Raw genomic sequence first — 16389 nt, 5'->3', positions numbered from 1 at the left:
TTAATGGCTAAGCTACACAGGCAATTTTAATGTCTGCTACTCAGAGATTCAACCATTTGCTTGCAGGTAGTCGCCCCATTAGGCTAGAGCTGCACTGTAGATTGTTAGTAGCTCAGTTAATATTGCTAGCAATTAATCGCCAAGAGTAGCAGTTGATGCCTAAAAGAGGAACAAATGTTTTCCAATGCTGTAAGAAACACAAGTATCATGGAGTAGCATAGCGGTCACTCTCGCATGATCACACAATGCACTAATCTGATGATAACTGATTGCTACAACATGCTACCTGTGACGTTTACTCCATTAGGAGCTGCTTGCTCATCCGTTTAGTAATTAATTGCTTCTTCTGGTCATTAAAAGTTCACAACTTTAGTAGCACAATTTAACTACTAAAACTCTCCTGTGTAGCTCTAGCCTATTGAAGTGAGTGCCAGCAAATGGTTACATCTCTTAGCAACTGTATTCTTAAAGCGGACCTTTACACTCAAAAATCAAATTCTACCAATGCATCCCTCTATGTATGATGATTAATCATAACATATACATGTCATGTGTAATACTTACACTTGCAGAGCATTCAGTTCCTGCTTTGAAAGGGAATAATGACTTCAGTTTGCGAAAGCAATGCACACTGGGATTGCCTTGTCATCAGCAGAGCATTACTGGGAAATCTCATCTGTGATCTCAGGGAAAGGCATTTTCCTCCCGAGAAGATGTACATGGTCACATGTCCTAGTTGCATGTGCCAGAAATCCAGGAAGTAATAGGAGATCTAGTAATCTGCCCTTAGTAAACATGGCCACTGTCAGAAGACTGGGAAAGAAAAGAGAGATAAGGTATGCAAAGAACACAAAGCCTGCAATTATCTACAAGTATGTGTTTGTATATTGTTATTTCTAAGGTGTGTTTGTTGTTATTGTAAAGATCTGAGCAAAGTTCCTCTTTAAGTGAACCCTTGCCCAGATAATACACCCTAAAGTGTTTACATGTTCTACACCAGCAGTAAAAGCACTTTCAAACAAGCCCTCGTTCATCTCTGTATGTATAAGCATCTGCTTATACAAGATCCGTTATAAGCTTACATGTACTTTTAAAAAGTAAGAAAAAGCACTCCCTTCCCTCCTCAGGAAACATGTGCAGTGCAACTATCATTTTCATAATTTATCAGCTCTGGCACTCTGCACTCCTGCTTGACTTCAGCATGAACACCAGGCTAAGGACAGGTTCTGTAATAGAGATTAATGACAGAACCTATGGTAAGCCTGGTGAGAAGGCCAAGGAGAAGGTGAGTATTGCAGCCAGAGCTGCTGTTTTATTTTAAAAGATTGGTAAGCCACTAAAAAGATTTAGCGTTGGACTTTATTTAGGCCCTCAGATTACATGATTTTGGTAGCTCTAATGGAGATTGTGCTGAGATTGTGCAATCAAATTGTTATGTGTACAGCTGTCTATAAGGAAGGAATAGGAGGGCCACATGTGACCTCAAACCTAGTTTGACTACCATGTCATACAGGGCACTGCAACCCATACAAACCAGAACATTCTGATAGGTTGCTTCTCACTGCCTTTTGCCTTTTCTTAGATAAGGTTACCATAGTAGTAACCACTACACCACAAACAATAGTTGATGTGCTCATACACAAGTATTTCAGATGAAGAACCATCCATTGCATCAGTTTTGGTAAGATTGCATAAAGCAGATTGACATTACAGATGCCCCATTCCTGTTCTTGTTGTGCGGCAACGAGGCCGCACAAATGTATACACATCACGTGTTCCCCGCTCTAAGTGATTAGAAATTTTACAGCCCAGTTGCAGCACACGCTGCATGGTAAACTCAATGACATTGTTGGATGTGCCGGGAATAGGTCTGGGAGGGTTGTGGGGTATCTGTACATTTCAGTGTTTAGCATCAATATGTGTGATTGTAACAGACTGCTATGTTATTAACTGTTCAGTCAACTTCTGTTCCCTAATGCTTACATACTTTGCCATCACATGCTTTACATGTATGAGAGTTCACACTGCACTCTACTTCTCCTCTACTCCTCCCTACAGAGCCCAAGATGAATGCAGCCCAGGAGCATGCACACCTCAGCAGGTCGGAGGTGTGTGGTATAATGAGGGAAGAGTTGTACAGTGAAGAGGATTTCCATCAGACGCAGACCCACATCTTCATTGTAATTGGGGCTTCGGTGAGTCATCCTTTTGTTTTCTGCTGCAACACTAAATCCAAACTCTGGGCCTCATCCTTTTGATAGGCTTAGGAGCTGATTTATCTCTGCCTTGTAGTAATTTACAGGGATCTTCACAAAAGGGTGAAGAACTTGTTTCAGTTGATCTGGATAGAAAAGCTCCTGCTATGTTTCAAGCCCTTAGTGCTGAAAGTATATTAGACACCAGTGCTAGTGTCACGTCTACCCCACCCATGTGACCAAACTGCGGACATGCGTTATGTGAGTGGCCAAGTGTAGATGGAGGCAGGTGCACAACACCAGAACTGGTGTCTATACTACCTATGTAGGCGAGGTACGACGGGAGCAGTACTAGTCAGTGAAATTAAGGCAAACTTTCTAGTAAAGGTTGCTTCGCCTGCGGCCCGGTGCCATTTGATCCACGGACCGGTACCGGGCGCGGCCCGAGGGTTGGGGACCACTGCTCTAAACCATCAAATCATTCAACCACCAGTCAAAAATATGGTGCCAAAAGTTGGCCACATTATCCTGTAATGTCAATTTTTTTTACTTCCTTTTCTTACTGCTTCCTTTCGTAGGGTGACAACGCTTACTTGGTTCAGCTGCATTGTTGTCACCCTTTCCTGCACGCTGTTAAGTTGGACTGTATGCAGCTGTGCCAATGCACAGCACAATGGCACATTCTTCTGTAGTCATCACAGTAAAATTGTGACCATCCTCTGATTGCTGGAGCACACACATGTCCACAGGATGTTTATACAATTTGCCTACGGGACGTGCTCAGCACAGGGAGAAAACACACAAAAAAAGTAAGGTGAAGATTGTATTTGGCAATCATGTTTTACCTACAGTGATCTACAAAAAATTTTATTTTGTGACCGTTTAGTTCTCTTATAATATCTTACTAATAGCCCTGCATATCTGTTTTGCTATGTTAAGTTTGGTTGTTATTAGCAACGGCTTCCATTTTTTATTTTAGGTCTTAGGCATCTCATCCTTGATGCTCTGCTAAAAAATTAAAATACTCGGTTTTGGTCAGAAGAGGCTCTAAACAAATAAGAGAGAAACAGTGAAAGGTCATGTAGGGCTAGATGGTTCTTGCAGGAACAAAGAGGCCCCCAGGGAAGGTTTTAAGGTGCCCATACACCTTACGACCATCGCAAGACTTTTGTCTTGCGATGGTCGTATGCTCATTAAAAGCTCGTACGATCTGCCCACCTTGGACGGGCAGATCGTACTTGCGATCATCGGAAGCCCGCCCCGCTGAGGGGCGGGCTTCCGATGACGGCAATGCAGAATGGGCAGTGTGCGCGTGCGCACACCGGCCCGTTCCGCAGCTATCGGGCTAGCAGGCTAGAAACCCGCCGAGAATCGTACGATTCTCGGCTGGTTTTCAAGCATGTTGGCTCGACAAAAGACGTGCGACCGTACAGTAGAAACGGTCGCACGTCTTAGTTCACACTGCTCGATTCTCGTACGATCGCGGGATTTCGCCCGATTCTTGTACGAGAATCGAGCAGTGTATGGGCACCTTTAGAGTTGCTCAGGAAAGTTAAGCTGGCCACACACCTTACAATTATCTGCAGATTTTCTGTGGTCAGATGGAAAAGGTGCAACAGATTCCTCCATCTGCACTTAACTGTGCGGATGGAGTAATCTCCACCTGGGCCAATCTGTTGCACTTTTTCCATCTGACCACAGAAATTCTGCAGATAATTGTAAGGTGTATGGACACCTTTACACTCAGCGGACTTGAACCCTCAGTCTCCTGGTAGGGTTTTCTCTTTAAGGTTTCCCGTTATTCGACATGTTGTCAGCTTCACAGACAAGTACTTGGGAATACAGAAGCACACAAGCAGTGTATTCACCCAAAGGTTTATTGTTAAAATAAAAGATTTATATGGACAGTGAAAGGGGCGATGGCGGAGCATAAAGCAATGGAAAGACATACACGTATACAAAACGAATGATAATAATATGGACCATAGAACAGCTACAAAGAAGGAACTTAGCTGGAAAGTTTCAAGGTCTTATGTTTCATACAAAGATAAGGAGAAGTTCATTTGCCCTGTAATGCAATTTTATCATTTTGGAAATAACTAAAACTAGTTGATATAGAAAACACCATTTTCTCCTGTTCAAACATGACGTCTGTGTGTATCAGAAACAGGCAAATGGTTAGTTTGCCCTTTCAGCAGGTCTGCAGAATTGTCACACAGAGCTGCTGCTGCATTGTGTCATTGTGTGTGTGCATACTGTGCAACTCAAAAGAGGAAGAAAGTCCCTTGCTTAATTACCATTAGGCAACCAAGTTGGTTTGCTCTGAAACCTCTAATTTGCAGAGTGATTTCTACATGATATCCTGTGAATGCTGTAAGAACATCACATAGAAAGCCATCAATCGAAGTTGCATATAAGGGGCTTAGTGCTTAATATTCTTGCCTTTTAGCAGTTGGGTAGTGGGTTTGATCTCTATTAGGGAATCTGGAGTTGGCATGGAATCTGTGTGCTTGTTTGAGTGGACTTTATTCAGGCACTTTCTGCCCAGTCCAACAATCTATGGTTTAATTGCCTTCCATACCATTCTTTCCTGATTGTGTGTGTGTATGGCTTTGGGCCCTACTAGAATCAATTAGACAAGGGTTTGAAAGAATTTGCCTACACATGACACTTATGGGTTTCAGTGCATAGCATTGTGGTGTTAATGGACCCTTAATGTTAACCTGTGCCCAAACTACATAGGATTGTATAGAACCAATGCACTGTATACAGGTTTAGGTTCTAAAATGCGGACAGTTTGTGGAAGAGCATGGAAGGATTTACAACAGAGGCAATGAAAGCTCAGTTTTCTATGGAATGCAGATCTTGGCAGCCTACCGGCCTTCTAATGTAAACACACAGCGGATGTTTCTAAGCTGTTTCAGACCAAATGAAACCTGACTTTAGAGTCTTTGTAAACTTTGAGAACCTTTTTGAGAATGTATTACTTCACAGTACATGCATCTAGAGAGGTCAGTGAGGGCTTGTTTTAAAGATCTTTTACTGCTTGTTAAGAACATGCAAATACTGTAATGTCTATAGTATGAGCACAGGTTCATAGCTCTTGTACACAGGCTTGTCAGCACTCTCAGCTGAAATGTTGTACTGGAGTAATTATCACAGTCTTTGTCTTCAGGCTCATAGATCTATTTGACTCTGAGTCAGAGTTACTCAGCATATTGTCCTGATATTACCTTGGTCACGCTTAATCCTTCCTTTCTCTGGTGCCCCTACCACTCCCTATCTGCTGTGCATTAGCTGAGAATGTTCATTCACGCTTCTTTTTCATCTACACTCCATACCTGATGACACCTTGTTATCTGTTGTGTATGTGTAAATAAAGAGGGACGATGATTACCCCATGAGTTCTATCTTAAACCTGTAGAAGTCAGTTGGCATTAAAACAAGTGTCCTGTCATCTGTGCACAAGTGTTAATGTGAATATAGGGACTGATCATATCTTTAGACTCTAGAATCCTTGAGCCTTGCCTGTAGTGTTCGGTTATAATAGAATCCAATGAAATTGGGGGGAAGGCGATGCCTAACTGGGATTTATTAATATGGACGGGACAAGAGATAGTGTTGACAGCATAGAATATATTGACATCCTTTTTTTTTTCTCTCTGTGTTCTGCAGGGTGATTTAGCCAAGAAGAAGATTTATCCAACCTTATGGTAAGCAAAGAAACATTTATTCAGATTTTAGATTTTTATTTTATTTATTTTTTGTAAAGCATTTCCTCCATTTTCATTTTTATTTTTTCTCTTAATCTTTTACTTTGTTTAAAAAACACTTTGACATAAAAGCACACAGTTATATCTATCCAGCATCTTATCCGCTGTGGTCTGCTGAGCTGCTTCCACCTCCCATGCTGGACAAGCAACAGGTTCACTTTAAGGCCCCATTCACACTGAGCGATTTATCGCGGATATTTATCGCTCACGAATGCATGGCAATGGGGCTCTGTCCGTCTCTGTCGCGGGTCGTGCGTCGCTACAGCAGGACCCTTTTTGGAGCGGATTTTGCCGCGATTCTAGTTTGCTCAATGCAACCATTTGCGCGATATCGCGCGATTTGCGAATCGCTCAGTGTGAATGGGGCCTAAAGGTAGCCCAACCAGCAGCTTATATTCTCCTTCCTTTTACTCTCCCACCATTAAGAAAAATACTCTATGGGCAGGATGTGACTTCCTACACATGACCTCTCTGGTGTTTGGCCATGGGACGCTTAAGCAACCTGCGCTGTTACGTTGGAGCGGGGAGAGAGTCTTCAGCCATGTATAACCTGCAAATCGCGACTTGGAGATTACACAGGACTTGCTCTCTCAGATTCCCCTGGCAACTGCCTAGAGTGGTGAAGGAGCAAAGGAAAGGGAAGAATAGGCTATTATAGAGGCTGGTATATAAGGGAGCCTCTTTCTTTCTTTGCCCTGCGTGAGTAAAGCACCTGTTCATTTAAAGTGCAACTCCAGGCAAATACACATTTCAGACACATTATATATCTACTTAACGGAGCATTTTACATTTTGTTCAGCTGGTCTTATGATTGCTATAGTAATTTATTATGATTCATCAGTCTTTTACCATTTTTTTCAAGCAGCAATACTAAGCACTCTGCTATTGTGGAGGGGCAAGGATGAGATATTTTACTCTGTAACTGTATTACAGGTGGCTGTATAATGATGGACTGCTCCCAGAAGATACCTATATTGTGGGATTTGCCCGTTCCAAACTCAACATACAGGACATCAGAAAACAAAGTGAATCTTACTTTAAGGTAATGATTTCATTAAAAGTGTGTAGGCTCAGAGTATCCCTTCACGTCAATAGAGATGGACCAAACAGGCAAAGTAAAGGATGTCCTGTAGACACAGATGATGTTTGGGAGGTGCACCACGTTTGTTGCACAAAGGCTCATGTATAGGTACTACGGCATCTCATTATCTTGGGAAAAGTATTAGAAAAGGTTTTCAGACTTCTCTGATCAATTTGTGCACCTTTGTGATGGGTAAAGCTGCTCATACATGGATCACATTTTTGCTGAGTCCTGCTGACTTGAAAATCGAGCAGTTTGTTTTCTGTACTCTGTTCAACAAAGGTCTGAGGCTGGTCTGAAAATTGTCAGATGAACTGTGACAGCAGCCAATCAGCTCTCAATTCTTTCTGAAGACTTGAGAAAGATAAGCAGTACCTTGTCAAAACCTTTACCAATAAATATCTATGTGTTGACTCATTACAAGACCCATGAGTGCAGACTGAATTAGAAAAGCAATCATATCAACTTCAAATTCCTATAGGCTGATATGGCAGTTTGTGTATGTTCTCTGAAAGAGTTGTTGCTTTACAACCTACCACCCCCTGGTAAATGCATTCAGTTTTTCTGCAGTTTTTTTTTTCTACTTTTTTCATGTTTTTTCAGTTCATATGACAAAGGTACCTTCTTTTTTTATTTTTTTATTGGTGTTTAGGGAACCAATCCCTGGGCATGCTGTGGATAAATCTTAAGATTATTAAAGTCAAAAAATTATTTCAAAGAACGACTTTTGGACGATTTCTTAAGGGACCGTAATATACAGGGGTACAGGTACTCCTAGAATGAGATCCTAATAGGTTGGACTTGATGGACTAATGTCTTTATTCAACCTCAAATACTATGTAACTCCGGGTAAACAATTTATTAATCCTTGCAGTGAGCTACCTCCACACTGCAAGGGTTAAAGGAGAACTGTGAGATGAGTGATTTCCACTCACCTCATAGTTCTAGCCGACCTGTGACAATGAGACTGTCACAGGTCGGCTCAGTAGATCGGGAGGTTAGCGAACACATACCAGGTTCGCTCACCTCTCGATCCTGTCACGGCTCTCTGCCATAACAGGGAGAGGGGCTGGATTCCCCTCTCCCCGCTCCGATCTGCCAGCACTGACTGGCGGAACGGACGGGGGAGGGGGCGGGTTCAGCTGGCTCTGCCTCTAGATAGGCAGAGCCAGCTGTCACTCACGCAGCTGGGCGGATCCCGTCATCTACGTCGGGATCTGCTCCGGCGTCTCCGTATACCGCGAGCTACAGCTGAGCTTAGGGTAACGGGAGGACGCTAGTTTGTGTCCTCCCGTTACCCTAAGGAGAACTATGGGGAAAACCACTGACCCCATAGTTCTCCTGTTTAAGTGTTTATTTTTGCCTAGGTTCAAAAAATAGCAAAGTTTATACTCCACCCGATCCTCTCAGCTGGCCGACTGTGACGGCGCTCCCTCCAGCCACCTGTCTGCTCCTCCACTGCAGTGATGGAATGTCCCTCGGCATCCTCTTGTCCTATACACTGTGAGTAGAACGTGATGACTTGGTTACCTTAGACCGCTGGAGTGGAAGGGGAGAGAGGCTCTAGGGACCGGTCTTAGAACAAGCCACCTCCGAGGATCGGGTGAGTATAACATTTTTTTATTTTTGAACCTAAACAAGCACTTAACCCTTGCAGTGCAAGGGTAGCTCCTAAAAGGGTTAACATTTTTTACCCGGAGTTCTGCTTTAAGCTATTTCAAATGCTGATGAAATGACTCGCAATTCATGTTGCTCCTTGATGTTTAAAGTTTTAGCTTCCTGCAGAATCAGTTGGTCCCCTGAGCACTGGCCCTGATATTCTGTTTTCAGGAACAAGTATGCAGCCAGTGAAGTGACAGCACCTGATCTACATACTCGTTCTGCAGTAGTGACTTACTGAAGCCTTGGTATTAGTATGACTGCCAACTTCCATATTTGTTTTAGCAAATGTTTCCTGTAACTGTCTCGTATTTTGAGTGGCTGATGATTTCTAACATGCCATACTTTGATGCTAGGACCTACACTGCCACCATGCGGCATCCTTGTGTTGCTGCATCTGAATGTCTTTTTTTTGTGCAACAGGCCACAGCAAGTGATGCTGGGAAATTGGACTCATTCTTTAGGAGGAATTCCTATGTATCTGGACAATACTCAGATGAAGCTTCTTTCAAAGCTCTTAACCAGCATTTGCAGTCACTGCCTAATGGGATTAAAGCTAACCGCTTATTCTACCTGGCAGTGCCACCCAGCGTGTATCATGATGTCACTCGCAACATCAAGTTGACCTGCATGAGCTCAGTGTAAGCAATGACTTCCCCTGGCTTTAGTGTGTTTTGTGCATCTTCTGTTTTATTTATATAAGTCACGTCTTTATAAATGCCTACAAATACTCCTCACCTATGCTATGCAGGCTGCTTTTTTCTGCCTTCAACCACTTGCTGACCGGGGTGTTAAACCCCCTTGCTTGCCAGGCCATTTTTCAGTATTCAGCGCTTTAGTACTTTGACATTTATTCCGTCATGCAACGCTGTACTGAAAATAATTTTATATCATTTTCCGGGGACACATAGAGCTTTCTTTTGGTGGTGTGTTTAATCACAACTAGGGGTTTATTTTGTTTACTATATTAGGGAAAGAATAACGGTTTCCACTATATTAAGTTATTAAACATTTATTATTACCCAATTTTTGGGTAAATATAAAAGACGGGGTCACGTCGGGTAAATAGACACCAAACATGTCAAGTCTTAAAATGACGTGCCCCTGCGAAACCTCAAAAAACTGCAATACCCAAAACTGACCATAGGAGACGCTGTAAAAGTTTTTACCCCTCATCAGTTTAGTGTTATCAGTGATTGATGGCCCTAGAATTATTGCTCTCACTCTGACGTTCACGGCAATAAGTAATGTCGTTGGCGCAATTGTCGTTGGTGCACCTGGCACGTATTTATGCTTATATGTGCATATACATTTTTAAATTTAATTATTATTTTTTTTTTACACAGGGGCTAACAACCCCCCTATGTAATAACCCAGGCACACTGACAGGTCCTTTTTATGGAGACACTTGGGGTCTCTAAGGCCCCCTAATATCTGCCCGTGAATAGATGCGAGCAGAAAAAAGAGCTGTATATTTACGGTGACCCGCCAATGGGAGCTTGCCGTCCGTCCATTTTTTACAACAGGCGGAAGGCAAGCAGTTAAGCTAGCCAAACACTGAGAATTTTGTCCGGTTCTGGATAATCAGCTGATCGAAGCAGCCAGTCTTCAAACGAACACAGTCACTGGCAGACTACAATGAAGACAGCGGCAGATTTAGTGGGGGGCTTAGGAGCATTGATTGAGGAATCTGTTATATTTTCTTTGTTCAGCCCACCAGTTGAACGCAGAAAATATTAGTGTTTGGGCACAATTGCGCTGACTCTAGACATCATAAGGTGGATAGATATGTGGCTATTTTCCGACTGCCAAATAACTTTTATAACTTATCGATCACCCAAGGCAGGATATGCCTAGTTTGTAAATCACCCCTTCCCCTATCTATCCCATAATCCAATCTTAAGACATTGAGAGATACTTGGGACTTGTATAGATTAGTGTCAAAGCTTTTTCTGCTTTAGGCTATTTTGCTGAGTCTGCTTGAAATCGTCTGAATGAGGCATGTTTCTGACTGGGCTTGTCAAATGAGCCAAGTGCATGTGCACCATTGTCAATTTAACCAAACCCTACAATTGGTTGTTGCTCTGGGTGAGTTGTAAATTGCAGATTGTGTGACAGCCTATTCACAGTATAGCGGTAGAATGTTTTAATAAAAATGTTGAACTGATTCAACCAAATCCACTTCCTGGTTTGTAAGTGGTAAATATGAACTGTTGTTATGCAAGATTTCAGATTGAGCTAAAAACTATAATTTTAATATTTAATCTGAGACATAATTTTATATATCCAAAAAACACTATACGTTCCTTCTTGGCTGATGTAAATAGTGGCAGAGTGACTGTTTTACTCAGGCAGATGTTATTTGATTTGTCATGATTGGTAAACTTGAATTCCAGCTTACGAGCTCTGTGTTTTGTTTGTTTATTTTTTGTTCCTCTTTATTATGAAGTGGCTGGAATCGGGTGATCGTGGAGAAACCCTTTGGGAAAGATTTGGAAAGTTCAAACAAGTTATCTGAGCACATCTCTGCGCTCTATCAGGAGAACCAGATTTACCGTATTGACCATTATTTGGGCAAGGAGATGGTACAGAACCTCATGGTGCTCAGGTAATATCCATGGGCAGTCCTTTTACTTGTATAATGCCCACTTCTATTATTTTACTAACTATTTCTTGATGTATTTAGATTTGCCAACCGGATATTTGGGCCACTGTGGAACCGGGATCACATCGCTTCAGTGGTTTTGACGTTTAAGGAACCGTTTGGCACTCAGGGTCGTGGAGGATACTTTGATGAATTTGGAATTATTCGGTAATTATATCAGTGTAACAGTTACATCTCTTGGCCGAACCTCTGGCTGTTGTCTCATCCTTTGTGTGTTTCTGTTCTCTAGAGATGTGATGCAGAATCATTTGCTACAAATGATGTGCTTGGTAGCCATGGAGAAACCGGTGTCTACCAACTCTGATGATGTGCGAGATGAGAAGGTAATGTGCCAGTTGTTTGTTGTATTCTGTAATTAACTGTGCCTTTTAATACATGAACACAAGTCTAATTTTGCCAGTTCCTACACAGGCTGTCCTATAAGCTACCCATAGACCATTCCCTAGTCAACCAGGTTGGACTCCTGTGTGAATTCAATCTTCACCTCAAGTCAGTAACAACTTTCTGAACAGGCTAAAAATCCTATATTGACTACTATGGTTCTTCTCTGTGATAAGCAGCACTGGTAGCTGAAATGTCTCTAGCCTAGCAATCCTGCTTAGGAGCATGCCACATGACAGGAGTGTCTGAGGGTGGTCTGGTTGTGCATGTCTGTCCAACCACCCTATATGTGTGGGGGACCCTTCTTTCCTGACCCATTCAGCCCTCTAATAACTCATGGTTGACTTAGTCTGTTGGCACCACACAATTTATTTTGCATTTTGCCAATCATCTGGGGCACTCTTCCCTGTTCCTTTAGGCTCTCTACTAACATTACTTGTTAGTCCCTCCACAGTGCTTTATTTCTGCATGCGGCAGCCATCTTTGTTGTGGACAGGGATGCTGCCACAACCAAGCAGGGTTGCCGACAAACCTCAATGCCGACAACGAGGTCTGACTTTTGCGCAAGATGGCTGCTGGCAATGAGATGTATTGTCGGCGGCCATCTGTTGCCTGCGCGGGGTGATGACGATTGTCTTCTGGCACCCTATCCATACACTTGCTGCACGGACACTTGCGCATTGTCTGTACGGCAAGAGTGCAAACACAGTGACAGGCAAGAGTTACCGCCCCTTGTGCGATGATGCCTTTTTTTGCAATTACTCCTTTTAAAAAAAAATAATAATAATTTGTGATTCTATATCGAAAAAAAAAATGAAAGGGCTGGCGAAGGTGCTGGTACTGCGTATCGCCAAGAAAAGAGCTCTGGTTCTCTTCTCCCACCCCTTCTTTATACACCTTTTTGTGTGTTGTCAAAAACAGACCGCTTCTGGTACCTAAAATTGTAAAGTTTTGCCTATACACGTGGCTGGATCTCCACATCAGATGATGGTACAGGGCTGTCAGGGGCACCCACCTAAACGATGTTGACTTTAGTAACACCTTCTAATGTATAAAAAAGTTGAGATTGCTGCCCTGCCTGCCAGTGCCATGTTTATTGTTGCCCTCCTTGCACAGTATTTGCATTTTATTTTTGTTGTGACTGACTACCTGAACTTCAGCAAACAGTTTCCCGCCACACTCGCCAGCCATCATGCAAAAAAAAACATGTCTAACCGCTAATGTTAAAAACAGAGGTTTTAGATACACGTCTTCTGCAGAATATGTGAAAGCCGCACTGCCTCATCAAGGCACCTCTGTGGAGTGCGGTCCTAACTCTAACCTATGAGAGTCTCCATCTTGGAGCACATGTAGCAAAAGATAAAATTGGGTGCAGGTTCGCCAGGAGGCAGCCCAACCTCCTTAAAGGAACAGGGACAGACAAGGGACCCTGCATTTCACAACTGCAGCTGAGACCCCCCCCCAGTGTGTCACTGCACCAAATCAGTCAAGCAAAACAAATAGCAAATGCACTCATCAACTCATAACCAGCTTTCAAGCACAGTGCACATGGAAAGGCTTTATACAGTACAACAGCAAAAAGTGACAGGTTTTTCTTTTGCATGCTGGCTGGTGAGTGTGCTGGGAAACTTTTTGCTGTTGTACTGTATAAAGCCCTTCCATGTGCACCGTGCTTTAAAGCTAGTTATTAGTTGATGAGTGCGTTTTGCCATTTGTTTTGCCTGAACTTGTCGCACACAATGGAAGTGGCAAGAGAACTGTTGCACAGCTTTCATGAATTTAGCGCAGGACTTTCTAATACAGCCTTAACACCAGAAAACTGTCACAAATTCTTGTCTACAGTCTGGCCCCCAAAGTGTTAATAGATTTGTTCTTAGGTCTGTTTTCCCATTAGTCCGAAGTTCTGTGCATGGTTGTTGTGTGGTCATCGGGGTGGTATACACAGTCAGGTATTCTAGCGGGTACACCTATGCACAGAACTTATTAAGTATTGCTGATCAGGGACTGTGAATGGTTTTGTTTCTATTGAAATAACAGTTTCGGTCTCTTCGCAGGTAAAAGTACTGAAGTGTGTTCCTGAGTTGACTCTTGAGAATATTATTTTGGGACAATATGTTGGCGATCCAGAAGGAAAAGGAGAAGCACAAAAGGGCTATCTAGACGATCCCACAGTACCTAAGGGATCTTCAACTGCAACATTTGCCACAGCTCTCCTGCATGTACAGAATGAACGATGGGATGGTAGGAGGTTATTCTACCCTATCTGTGTTGTCATTTCCTGAATGTCTATTTTATATCGGAGTTTGAGGCCGACAGCTGGTTGACGTCTTTATACTTTTCATAAAATATCTCCCTTTTAGCCTTTTTTTGAATACATAGTTACATAGTTGCATATGAATACGCTCCGAATTATTGCATATCCAGTAAGATGGCTTCTTTATTGTCTCTACGCATCAAGTTAGTAAATCGCTCCAAAAAAAAAGACAGCCGGCTGGTTGAAGTGGGACACTCTGCCCAGCCGGCTGGTTGAAGTGGGACACTCTGCCCAGCCGGCTGGTTGAAGTGGGACACGTTTGCTCTCAGTAACTCTTTAAATATCACAAGCTTCGCTCAGATTTGGAGCTCTTAGGTGTGATTGTCGTACTCTAGGTGTTCCGTTCATCATGCGGTGTGGGAAGGCTCTGAATGAAAGGAAAGCCGAGGTGAGGCTGCAGTTTCGAGATGTTCCAGGAGACATTTTCCAAGGACAATGTAAGAGGAATGAGCTGGTGATACGAGTGCAGCCTGATGAAGCTGTTTACACCAAGATGATGACTAAGAAGCCAGGGATGTTCTTCAATCCAGAAGAGTCCGAGCTGGACCTGACCTATGGGAACAGATACAAGGTATCTACAACACGTGTAGAGAACAGGTCATGGAATGTGGTGAATTTGCTCGGTGGGGCTGCTTTCTAAAGCATTGCACAATAGTTATGGTGCCCATAGCATCCACAGACATTTATTTTGACTTTTTTTACTTAAAGTGTAACTCCAGCCAAAACCTTTTTTTAGTTTTGAATAGAGAGGGAAAAGTTAGAACCCCTATTGGGATTTATTTCTTAGGCCTCGCTGGGATGATTTTCCTTTTATACAAGGTTAGCACCAAGTCAGGAAGGGAGGAAAAATGTCCAGGGGGGACACAAACCAAATAAAAACTTGAAAGGGGTCCTAGCATTTCTCCACCCCACTACAAAAAAAGAGGTTTATCTGTCTGCATCCCTGTCTGGCTATTACTGTATGAAGGCATAATGTAAATGGAGGAGTTTTCTCAGCAATGACGTGTTGGGTGGGATAAGCCATAACACCCATAAGGAATATCCTGAAATGTCTAAAGACATGGATCCCAATATATACTAATGTGTGGAATTGATCAAAACTGAAGCAGACCCAATCTGGGGCAGTTGTGCATGGCAGGCAGCCAATCAGCATCTCTCTATCATTTTCAAACCTTAACTGTACAAAACGAAGAGAGAAGCTGATTGGTTGCCATAGACAACTGCTCCAGATTTTGTCTGCTCCTGTTTTGATAAATCCACCCTATGTGTTGTTAGGACTTACAATCAATAAGCCATTATACGAGGACATTGCTGTTTGATCATGGTAACATGTCCTTGCTTTTATGGAATTGTTGTCTAGTGTCTGTTTTTGGTACTCTTTACAGGATGTGAAGTTGCCAGATGCTTATGAGAGGCTAATCCTGGATGTGTTCTGTGGAAGTCAGATGCACTTTGTGCGCAGGTAGGTCTCTGTCTGTAGAGCGGAGAGACAGGTGGATGCCTCTGATCCTGTATCTGTAATTGGTTTTCCTCTTTGTTCCAGTGATGAGCTGAGGGAAGCTTGGAGAATCTTTACTCCCATTCTGCACAAGTTGGAGAAAGAGAAGATCAAACCCCTGCCTTACAAGTATGGGAGGTGAGTAAGCCAATCACATTGAAGATATTAATCACATGAGACAGAGAATAAATTAGGCTTTCCGAAAAGGAAACCTTCTACCACTTGTCTGTTTAATGTGCAGATAAAGATGGTGTAGAGAAGGGTTAGACTTTGTCATTTTATGTGGAGACTCACCCTCTCGATTTTTACTGGGGACCATTGTTAAGACAGAAAGTGAGGGGAAATCCAAACTTTTAGCGTTTTACATCAGAGCAACTTGCTAGGGAAAAATCCTCCAATGGTGACACCTGTTCCTATGGCAATTCTGTAAGATGGAACTTGCATTCACTTAGGAGAGATTTCCTTATTTCCTGTTGTGTCTCCAGGACAGGAAGTGTGTGGGGAAACCTCCCAAGCAGCCAGGACCCAGGCAGCAAAAAGTAATCTGATAGAGGTTTAACCCTTCCACACTAAAAACATATTATAAAAAAAAAAGTGTTGGCTTTACATTGCTGAAGCCCTGTCCATAGCAAACTTTAAAAAAAAGGAAAAATGGTCTTTTGCTTCAGAGTATTTGGGAGTCTCATTTACTTCTGAGGGTTTTTATGTTATGGTGATCGGACCTTTATTGTGTTGTTGTTTTTTTTGCATCACGGCTTTCCTTTTAAAAATTGACTTTTGTTTCAGGGGTTGAATTTTGGGGTTTCCATCATTTCTTGGGGGG

General features: G+C 42.6%; 1 protein-coding gene across 3 annotated transcripts in view; it reads left to right on the top strand.

Moving 5' to 3' along the window:
- Positions 1-16389, top strand: part of G6PD (glucose-6-phosphate dehydrogenase) — a 32781-nt gene that overhangs the window by 14676 nt on the left and 1716 nt on the right. For all 3 annotated transcript variants that reach the window (XM_018561822.1, XM_018561823.1, XM_018561824.1), the window contains exons 2-12: positions 2059-2195; positions 5871-5908; positions 6902-7010; positions 9132-9349; positions 11158-11316; positions 11395-11520; positions 11603-11696; positions 13809-13995; positions 14404-14639; positions 15454-15530; positions 15612-15704. In XM_018561822.1, coding sequence (XP_018417324.1) covers positions 2059-2195; positions 5871-5908; positions 6902-7010; positions 9132-9349; positions 11158-11316; positions 11395-11520; positions 11603-11696; positions 13809-13995; positions 14404-14639; positions 15454-15530; positions 15612-15704 — 1474 coding nt within the window. The remainder of the gene's footprint in view (positions 1-2058; positions 2196-5870; positions 5909-6901; positions 7011-9131; positions 9350-11157; positions 11317-11394; positions 11521-11602; positions 11697-13808; positions 13996-14403; positions 14640-15453; positions 15531-15611; positions 15705-16389) is intronic.

This window comes from Nanorana parkeri, unplaced genomic scaffold (genome assembly GCF_000935625.1).
Source record: "Nanorana parkeri isolate BGI_ZX_2015 unplaced genomic scaffold, ASM93562v1 scaffold547, whole genome shotgun sequence".
Taxonomy (NCBI): Eukaryota; Metazoa; Chordata; class Amphibia; order Anura; family Dicroglossidae; genus Nanorana; species Nanorana parkeri.
Note: the sequence above shows the minus strand (reverse complement) of the source record. Positions and strands in the feature narration are given on the sequence as shown.